Below are 11,515 nucleotides of genomic sequence, written 5' to 3' on the forward strand. Positions count from 1 at the left end.
TATGCGAAGAGGTACGTTTTTATTCCGCGCGGAGTATAGTTGGTACTTTGCGGGTTCCCAGTCGTTTTCATGAAAAACAAAAGAAAAATTAAAGAAAAACGGGAAAATTTTACGTAAAATCTGTTTTTGAGAAAATCGATATTGGTTTTTGGTACAACTCTAAAACAAATGACGGCAGGTACATGCAATTTTGACTGAATGTTTATAAATTATATTAGCATTTTCAATAGATACACCATAACATTTTCCAAATATTTTGACCTATTTTGAGCTGTTTACGGACATTTTCAGTTTCAATTTTTATAGTTTTTTTTTTCTATAAATATCAACAAAATAAATATTGTATTTGTTAGTTGAAAAAGCTGGAAAATTTTATAGAAGGCTCTTAATGTATTGTTCCAAAGGCAGATGAAAAAAATTAAAATCCAGTCACAATTTTTTTTTATAAGTACTTAAAGTTAAAATATTGACAAAATACGTAAAACTTACGAAAATTTCCAAATAATTTTGAGTCAGAAATTCATAAAAATATTTTCTTTTTAAATCTAAGATTTGAAAATGAATACAAGATTCCTCATAAGTTTGTCTACCTTTATCAAAAAAATAATGTCTACAAGAAAGTCAAATTAAATTTTTATAAGAGTTTGAAATTCATATATTTACAACATTTGATATTCACTCGATTTATCTCATGTAACGATTTTCTTATTTTATTGTAATTAAAAAACCGACCAAGTGCGAGTCAGACTCGAGCACGAAGGGTTCCGTACTATCATCAGCTATAACGATGTTGACAACACTGTTTATATTATATATTCTAGAATTTTTTAGCGGCAACAGAAATACATAATCTGTGAAAATTTCAACTTTCTAACTTTCATGAGATACAGGCTGGTGATAGACGGACGGACAGCGGAGCCTTAGTAATAGCTAGGGTCCCGTTTTACCGTAGGAACCCTAAAAACGAATGACTGTAGATACTTGAAAATTGCACTGAATGTTTATATTAGCATTTTCTATTTTGAAAATAATTTGACTCTTTTTGAGTTGTTTGCGGACACTGAATTTTCAATTTTTTTTAGTTTCTTTTTCTATAAATATCAATAAAATGTTATTTTTAGGGTAAAAAAGCGTGAAAATGTAATGCAAGGCTCTTGATATATTGTTACAATAGCAGTTGAAATATATTAAAAATACATAGGCACAATTTTTTTTATAAGCATTTAAAGTTTGAATTTCGACAAAATTTATATAAATTTAAAATTTAATATTTTGTAGTTAAAAATGTATAAAATGTTCAACTTTTATAAATTAAGCTAAGGATTGAAAATTTAAAACGAGGTTCCGCGTAAATAGGTTATGTATAAATTACTTTATTCACAATTATATCATCATATATACTTAGTAATATCATACGCTGCATGATGTCTGACCGTCTTTGTTCAGAATCGTTTTTCTTAAACAATGATATTTTTTACATCCATTACAGTGACCCACTTGTAATCTACTGTACAGCAAAGCGACACCCACTTGCCCACCTTTTTAGTCTATTTTTCTATTTTTAATTTCCGCTATACTACTTATACAGGCTGCAAAAGAAACGTTGATATATGATAATGTTGTATAGTTGTGTACAAAACAAAACCCGATCTATTGTTCAATCTTTATTAGTAACTACTATTATTATAACAAAATGGTTTTATTTTTTTCTTTCTATATAATATTTTAAAATTTTTATCTTTGGGCCCCCCATTATGGGTTGGGGCCCTGGGCCCGTGTGTTAGACACACGCAACACACCCGGTTATTGCGGCACTGTGTATAGTATACTGGAACTCAAAGTTATTAATCACAAAATGCAATTGATTTGCTGATGAAGATGTATTTTTACATCAAGAAAAAGTAGTAGGTAAATTTAACAGTAGAAAATCTTCATTAATTTGACCATTATAAAAATACCTCGCACACAAAGAAAATTGTTCGATACCCGAAATATCAGATGTTTTATCTGCTAATATCGAAAAACATTTTGCTTCATTAATTTTATTGACTATTTTTTTTTTAAATAATGTCTCCACACGTTGAAATTATTTCTTTAGCAATCATCGGACTCGTATAGGAAGCATTATTTTTAGAACAGGTTTCTAAGTGCGTTTTTATTGCTACATCACCACTATATTAGCACAAAATCTCAACAATGAACGACAATGTCCATCATTTTCATTAGGCTCTGTTAAATTCAAGGGTCCACTATCTCTATGACCTCTTAAATAAAGATTTTATCTACCACAAAAAATGATCGTTTCAATGATAGGAATAAGATTTTTTCTATTTTCAATTATTTTACGTTTTATTCCCGAATCTATTTGGATATCTATAGGTTCAACTTTTTTTTCTAAAATTTGTTTGGCACATGTTCCTTTTAGAATACAAGTTTTATGATATTCACAATTTATATGATTATTAAATACTTCAATAGCATCTTTCCAGTTTTTAAATGGTTTCTTTACCAAATTACCAAAAGTTTGTTTACCAACACCTCCACGGTCTCCAGTAAACAAAACACAATACTTACACTTTACAGTATGCTCCATCATCTTTTTCAGAATATGCCAACCAATTCCACCATTGAAATTTTAAATTTTTCTTACCACTACTAGGAAAGATAATATAACTATCATCTGGTATCCAAATATCTGAAACTGTATTTACACAATGACTATTTTTATTAATAATCTCTCCGATATCGGTCGTTCTACAAATTATTTCCTTTTGAATTATTTGAACGGGAATCTTATCATTATCATTTTGACTATTATTTGTGTTGATCTCGGTATTTTTAAGTCTGGTTGACATTAGTTTTTTTGACTCAGGTAAAAAAAAGAATTAATTTTTCTAGTCTGTTTATTTGTTAGAGACTTTGCCTATAATAATAAATAATAATAATAATAATAATAATAATAATAACAATTTAGGAAATCAATCAGTGGCGAACCCAGGGGGGTGGACCCCGAGTCCGCCCCCCCCCTTGGCTAATGTCATAGTTTTATTTTTATTTTCAAAAGTTTCTGTGAAATGGTTATCGAAATTTATTGATTACTTTGATTATTACTTATTAGTTTTTATTTATTCATTAATTAATAGACGTCAGTTGGCATTTACATATTGGTAATATAACAGTTAATGAAGAAATGATAGTCTAAATGTGAAAATTATTGATAACATAGATAATAATATATTTAATATATTATATTTAACATATAACTTATAATAATCATACAGAGAAATTACAAATTACTATGAAGTTAACAGCATCCTAATTCTAATTATTATTATTTCTAATTCTTATTAGATTAGATTTGGACATTAGGTATTTTGTTGATAACACGTCGAATCCGATAATAACATGCATTGTAAATATAAATTAAAAAATGTAAATACTATAATTGTGTGTTTTTTAGATTCTGAGTGAAACGATGAATGTATTGATTTTACAATGATGTGTGTTTTTTTATTTTTTTATTTTTATTTTATTTTTAATTTTTTAATTTTTGTGTCTTTCATCACGGTTTGGGGTAGTAATACTCCTTCGATTTTCTTCAACAATATCTTGTTTAATGGGAAAGTGAATCTAGTTGGTGCATGCGGGAGGTCAAAATTTGAAATTTCCAATAGTTTTCAAAAGCACCGTGAAAAACAAAAGAAAAATTAAGAAAAAACGGGAATTTTTACGCAAAATCTGTTCTCGAGAAAATTGATTTTGGTTTTTGTTGTAACTTTAAAACAAATAACCGTAGATACATGAAATGTTCACTGGTTGCTTATATTTCCATTTTCTATACATGATGAAATTTTTAAAATATTTTGATTTGTTTTGAAGTTTGAACTATTTTTTAGTTTCCAATATTATTAATTTTTTTTTCTATGAATGTCAATAAAACTTTTTTTGTTGAGTAAAAATACTTGAAAATTTAATACAAGGCTCCTACTATATTTTTACAATGACATTTAAAAAATATTAAAAATCTTTGGTCACAGTTTTTTTATATTAGCATTATTAAATTCAAAAATTAACAAAATTGATCAAATTTAAAATTGAATAATTATTTTGTAGTTAAAAATTTATAAAATGTTCAACTTTTATATCTAAGGATTGAAAATGTAAAACAATATTTCACGTAAGTAGTTAATTCTGTTACCAAAAAATCAGAAAAATACATAAGCACAGTTTATTTTCATACTCATTTTAAGTTCAAATTTGGACGAAATTACATATTAAAAAACCTAGAATAACTATTTTAATTATTTTGTTGTGATTGTATAATATTATTCGTGGATACTTGAAACTTCTAAAGTATACTATTATATCTATGATAGTATCATGGTTTGTTGTTGATGTATAACGCGTTATAAGTACCTAATGGATATTGTAATATGATTCATTTGGAATTTATGATTGGTCAATTTTTTTTTTTAATAGCATACATTTAAGTATATAATATATCTTATAACTAGATTCAGTCTCCGCTCAGAATCGTTTTTCTTATACAATGATATTATATCATTGAATTCAAATTTAATACCATCCATTATACAGTGACCCACTTGTAACCTACTATACAGCAGAGCGACATCCACTTGCCCACCTTTTTTTTATTGGTCTTAATCCTGGCAAATTGTGTTTATTAAGAAATGAAATGTATGTATATACTCAGGAAAAGGACAGACAAACAGAAGTTAAATACATTTTTTTGGACCCCCCCCCCCTTGAATAAATCCTGGTTGCGCCACTGAAATCAATAAAATATTACGTATATTATATAATTCAATTACATATTTCGAAGCAGAATATTTTTCGGAATAAAAATCAAATTTCAGACGAATAGTTTATGAGTTTGGCCGTTTCACATGGGCGTGTATCATACGCGACCGCGCATCGTCAGCGCTCGTTTTTAGTTTACATTAATTAAGTTGATACATGTGAAACGGCCCTTATACCTAACTATTAAAGTTTGGAAACTAGGAACTAAACTAGGAACATAAATATAAGTTATTAGAATATTGTCTGTCAAATCATTTAGGTTTACTAAAAATTAAATGATAAAAATAACTTACCATAATGGAATGTTTAGAGTTTTAGACGTCTTAAAATGATGTCAAATTAAAATAAAATAAATAAAATGGAATACAAATGTCAAATATAAACGAATAAACGATATTAACAGTGAGACACCAACGGGTAACGATCCGCTAGAACATTTGAAATTGGGAACCTGTTTTTATAAAGTCAATCAAGCGTCATAAATATAGAATTCCATCTAGTTTTACAGCTTTGAATCAAGCTTTCTGTTGGCAAATCTAGTTGTTCTTGCTTATCTTTTAAATATTAACGAGCTAAATTTGAATGCTTAAAATGACAAACAATTTTACTACATACTTGTAGTATAAATATATAATATAAATTTTCTATTTTATCATATTTTAGGGCATTGTTGACAGCAAGTTGTAAACTATGTGCGGCACATGTTAGATCTTAGATCATTCTTTTCTGTGATATTATCCAGTAAATCAACTGCATTCAACACATTCTTTGCATTATCAGTAACTACTGACATTATTTTTTGGCCGATATCCCATTTATTAAAAGTAGTAAACGTAATGCAATAAAATTGGCGATAAGATAGCTTTTTGATTGTTTATGATCTAATCTTAAAACCAGTTTAAATAATAAATATTATTATACTTATAGTTTATGTTTATACTTAAATAAAATTATACGATAAACCAAGGCATCTTACTAATTTTTAAGCAAAACTTTTAGGTATTTATAACATATTTAAATAATAGGTAGGTAAGTAATCGAGGGCTATACAATTATTTGAATATATATAATGTAAGATAAAGTATTTTTTAATTCTAAATTAATATGTAATATACACGGGATATACACGGGATATACACGGGATATACACGGGTATTAAAAACACGGGCTTTAATATAATTTTTATCCGCATGCCCGGGCTCCGTGTACCCATGTATTACCCGTTCACAACCACTCCGCTCATCTAAACTTTGAATATTTATAACTCATAAACTACTCGCCCCAAATTCAATTTTCATGTATCAAAATACTAAGAAAAATATTCTGCTTTGGAATATAAAATTAAAACCCTATGTTGTCATTCAAAAAAGTAAAAAACTTAAAAAATTATTAGGATAAAAAATATTTAAAAATATAATTTTTTAATGAAAACGTTGTTTTATAAGCATTTGAGACTATGTAAAAATATATTTTCAAAAAAATGTACACTTTGAAATAATGAGTGTTGTTTGATAAAAGAATCACCCAGCATAGAAAATGCTAATATAAACATTTTGTCAAAATTTTATGTACCTACAACCTACGGTCATTAGTTTTAGAGTTGCACCAAAAACCAAAATCGATTTTCTCGAAAACAGATTTTGCGTAAAATTTCCGATTTTCCTTAATTTTTCTTTTGTTTTTCACGAGTTCACGACGCTTTTGAAAACTACTGCGAATTTTTTACTTTTGACCCCCAAAAATACTAACTAGGCGGACCAGGCTTTTGCATTTTGTTATATGAAATATAACAAACAAGATAAACAAGGTAATAACAAAATTCAAAAAAAAAAAAAAAATTACGTCTATCCGCCAAGGGCCCTTCACCCCTGCGGGCCCAGTGCTGTAGACCGCATGCACCAATGATTTTTACGGCACTGATTAGTAAGAGGTCTGAATTAATAACGCCAGCCGCCAATTAGGTAATAAGAATTATAAATATATATATTCTGTGATATTTCGTCGGTGTCCGGTGATAAACTGATAAAAATAAATATTTATCATGGAACGAACAGTTTGTTCGATTTTTGTTCTTAGGACGGCGATGGATAACTATGAGCTGCAGCGATTGGATGACAGTGATCAAAGCTCGGTGTTTATAGGACGTCCTACGAAAGTAAACAAACACGACACCTAACCAAAACCTGACTGTTGGTATAAATGTTATAAATTATAATAGTGTCATAAACTTATATACTGGTCGATGCCTTGATGTGTCTATTCAATTTTTAGATAATAATACAATAAATAACAAAAATTTAAGAAAGAAATTGTCGAAGTAACTGGTCATTATTCGTAGCGGCCCTACATCCTCTGTGGCGGCCTTCACTAGGCCAAAGTATGCAGCCGGCCAGGGATCGAGAAAAATCCTCCAGCAATGTGGTAATAGTGTTTTCCCACGATTTTTATCTTCAGAAAGTTTTAAAGAAATGTTAACATTTTAGAAACCAAATTACTCATTAAAATTTACATTGGCTGGTCACACCAAGGCCGTGTCGTCAGTGAAGTTCAGTCCTAATGGTGAATGGCTCGCGAGCTCATGTGAGTTTTGTTTCTTCAATTTTATATTAGAGTTTGTAATGTATGTATAAACTATGATTAGATCTGTGTGTTTTGTATTCGATTTTCTACATTAATAACTTAATGGTGGACTTGAATATTCTAAGAAATTTTATACTTAATAATATGCTCCGTGTACTCATTATAAACAATCTATACAATATAATATGCATTATATAAATATAAAATTATTTGGTGTTATAGGAACTCGATTGCAGATTGTTAATTATACCATTCACCTCTTAAAGATTCATTACTTTTTCTAATAATATGCATAAATTATAAATTACATTCCGCAGATATTGTCATTATTATGTTAATAATTACCATGTTAGTTAATATAACTCATTTGACATTAATAATGATATATTTTTTTTTTTTTTACTAATATGCATGGGGATCAGTGAAAAGGAGTGATCAAAAATGTAGGATAGTTTGTTTATAATGTGTAAATAGTATAAGCACAAAAAAAAGGCATAAGTCTAGTTTATCGCCCACGCAAATTTTTCAATTTTATTTTCGGAAACCTATGTATTTCAACGAGTTTAAAACGATGGTGTAAATATAAATTTGCGAAAATTATTATTTTGGAAGTTATAGCCTTCCAAAGTTTGCGATTGTACTTTTATACGCATACGCGCAACACTTCTATAATGCCGTTCTTATAACAAATTTTTAAATTATTTTTTTGGGAAACCTATGTATTTCATACTACGACAAAACTTTGTAACCTACTTGAGGTGGTGTTGCATAGCAAGTCGAGGGATACTTTTTTGTTTTTTTCTGGTCATCGTGTCTAGTGACCGGAGCCGACAGGCGACAGGAGGTCCCTTGAGTTTGAAGCCAAGAGCCATTATACTTGTGTTACTTCAACTAACAAGGTTAAAATTACTTGTTAGATCATCTGTCTGCTAAACTAGACTTGTTCCAAAAAAAAAAAAATATAGCGGGATCGTAATTTTTTTGCGGACTGATAATGGACAACTTGCCAAAATCTTACTCTTCAATAAAATTAGTATAAAATATATTTAGTTTCACAATGAATATATATATATTAAATGTTCTCAAATTAATATATTTTTAATTATATTTTGTTTATTAAATAATTTTGATTATGTTATAATATTTGACCTATTCTATATTTTAATAATTGTTTACAGCTGCTGATAAATTGATTAAAATTTGGGGTGCTTATGATGGAAAGTTTGAAAAGTCTATTGCTGGACACAAGTTAGGAATCAGTGATGTTAGTTGGTCATCAGATAGTCGTCTTTTAGTATCTGCCTCTGATGATAAGACATTAAAAGTTTGGGAATTAAGTTCGGTAAGAATTTATTTTATAGTAATTATCTATTTAATTAATTTAATTATGAATGGTATTAGATGTTTCACTCTTTATTTATTTTCAAGAAGAACATCACACCTATATGTGTAATATCATTCTAACAAACACGCAAAATAGCAAATTATATAATATTCAGCAGAACCAATTTTGTGCTGTTGTCTTTGATATTAAAGTGCATTGAAAACTTCAATACTTCAAAACTTAAAGTTAAGAACATTATCCGTGTTTGTGCTTAGGATTTTTACAATACATCAATTTTTCTGTAAGTTATGTAAAATATTACAATTTAAAAATGCTCATTATCAAAGAAGAATTCAAGTTGTAAAAAAAAATGTACAAACACAAATAATGTTTTTAGCTTCATGATTGACAATAGGTTAATTTTCTCAAATATTACAGCTAACAACACTATATTGGTTCTGCTAGACCCAAATTTTCTTAATTGTAAGTTTGTATGAAATGGAATGCTGAATGGAACAAAAAATCTTCTTTTTATTAGATCTAGTTTAGTATTTGTTGTATCTAACTAAATAAATAATCCAAATTTCCTCAAATATTATTATAGTAGTTTGTGTAATTATTAATTGCTTAATATTTTAAAAATCCATAAACTACTTATCCATCAACTAAATAAAATATAATATACAATGACTACAAGATTAAAATATACAAATATCTTTACAAGAACATTTGGATAGATTAATAATTACTTTTTTTTTTAAAGTGTCACAATAAAATATTTTTGAAAAAAATAACTTATTTTATTGTTTACTCAGAGTGATTCACCAAGCACGCTCACCATCATTTTTTCCTTTAAGAGCATGTCAGCACACTATTAGTTTTCTCTCTCTGGCCTACGCGCAACATAGACGAAATGCTTTAACGCAGAATCATTTTTTTCTATCTTTTTATGTAATCTTAGAGTAAAATCACCCTTTACAAAAAAAGATAGAAATTTTTTTAAGGGAATGAAATATCGATTTTATATTTTATTGTTGTTTGACTTTGTATTCTACTTTCAAAATAAACAAAAAACTGTTGTAAATTTAAATTATGTTTAAATTGTTTTGAGACAATATTTAAACAAATAGATATGTCATTCCTTCAAAATTATTATTCTCTATCTTTTTTGTAATGGGTTATTTTACTCTATGATTTCTGAAAAATATAGAAAAAATGATTCTGCGTAAATGCGTTTTGTCTGTTGCGCGTGGGCCAGAAAAAGAAAACAAATAGTGTGCTGACATCCTCTTAATAATGAATTTATTCAAGTTCTGATTTTTGGAATTTTTAAATATACTCAAATACTATATTTTCAAATTCTCAAATTTTTTTGTACCACTTAAGGATGGTCCTGTGGCAATACAAACTTCTGTTTTTCAAATGAGTACCCTATTTTTTACTGTAAATTATTTAGTGGATAATTTTTTTGAAAATTTTGATGTACCCAATTCAAAATTTGATTCAGTAGTTTCTCAGCTATTAAAATGTTTGTTTTAAAAATAATAGTCCTTTAATTAATATAAAAAAGATGTAAAATTGGATCTAGTATTTATTATACTTGGGACATTTTTACAAATTACTATTATTGATAGAGTAATATTAATGATTACAATAAATTTATAAATCATCATAGCCCCCATATCTTATAAACCCATTACCGTGGACCTTTTATCCTTAGAACACAAAATTAAATAACTCAAAAACTACACGTACAAATTTTTATTTTGATGTGTTAATAATTCAGAAAAATTATCTTCTACTGTCTACCTATATAATTTATAGTTGAATAGGGGTGTTCTCATTTGAAAAACAGAAGTTTGTACCTCCATAGAACACTCCTTAAGTAGTAGGTACAAAAAATCTCAAGAATTTTAAAATATGGTCTTAAAGTATATAAGAAAATCAGATTTTGAATAACTGCGCTATTGACAAAAAAGGGGGTGAGCTTGCATGGTGAATCACTCTGTATAATATTTATTATCTAATAATAATTGATTAATATTTTAATTTGTTCTATACAAAAATATGTATTTTATTTCATTGTTGAATAATAAATTAGAATTTTGTAAAGGCTTAAAAAATTAAAATGCACTTAATTAAATTTAATAAACTACTTGATTATTATTTTATTTTTTTAGTCAAAATGTGTCAAGACACTTAAAGGCCATAGTAACTATGTTTTTTGTTGCAATTTTAATCCACAATCAAATCTGATAGCTTCTGGATCTGTAAGTTTTAAATATTTAGTAACAGTTAAAAATTTATTTTTTAACATCTATTTTTTATATAATTTGTTTATTATTTTAGTTTGATGAAAGTGTACGAATTTGGGAAGTAAAAAGTGGTAAGTGTCTGAAAACACTTCCTGCCCATTCTGATCCAGTTAGTGCTGTTCATTTTAATAGAGATGGATCCCTTGTGGTTTCTAGTAGTTACGATGGTTTATGGTAATATTTTTTTAAAAAAACTTCTTAGTTAATTTATATACATTTTATACTTTTATATGGCTTGTTTGTATTTTAGTCGTATTTGGGATACTGCCAGTGGTCAATGTTTAAAAACACTTATCGACGATGACAATCCACCGGTTTCATTCGTAAAATTCTCACCTAATGGAAAATACATCTTGGCAGCTACTCTTGATAATACTCTTAAATTATGGGATTATACTAAAGGCAAATGTCTTAAAACTTATGTTGGCCATAAAAATGAGAAATACTGTATATTCGCGAATTTTTCTGTGACAGG

General features: G+C 27.8%; 1 protein-coding gene across 1 annotated transcript in view; it reads left to right on the top strand.

The window, feature by feature from the left end:
* The first annotated feature begins 6,942 nt into the window (after nt 1–6,942).
* Nucleotides 6,943–11,515, top strand: part of LOC100166414 (protein will die slowly) — a 6,666-nt gene continuing 2,093 nt past the window's right edge. The window contains exons 1-6 of the mRNA XM_029490007.1: nt 6,943–7,242; nt 7,305–7,401; nt 8,580–8,743; nt 10,906–10,995; nt 11,075–11,214; nt 11,291–11,515. Of these exons, the coding sequence (XP_029345867.1) occupies nt 7,201–7,242; nt 7,305–7,401; nt 8,580–8,743; nt 10,906–10,995; nt 11,075–11,214; nt 11,291–11,515 (758 nt within the window). The 5' untranslated portion in view covers nt 6,943–7,200. The remainder of the gene's footprint in view (nt 7,243–7,304; nt 7,402–8,579; nt 8,744–10,905; nt 10,996–11,074; nt 11,215–11,290) is intronic.

This window comes from Acyrthosiphon pisum, chromosome A2, assembly GCF_005508785.2.
Source record: "Acyrthosiphon pisum isolate AL4f chromosome A2, pea_aphid_22Mar2018_4r6ur, whole genome shotgun sequence".
Taxonomy (NCBI): Eukaryota; Metazoa; Arthropoda; class Insecta; order Hemiptera; family Aphididae; genus Acyrthosiphon; species Acyrthosiphon pisum.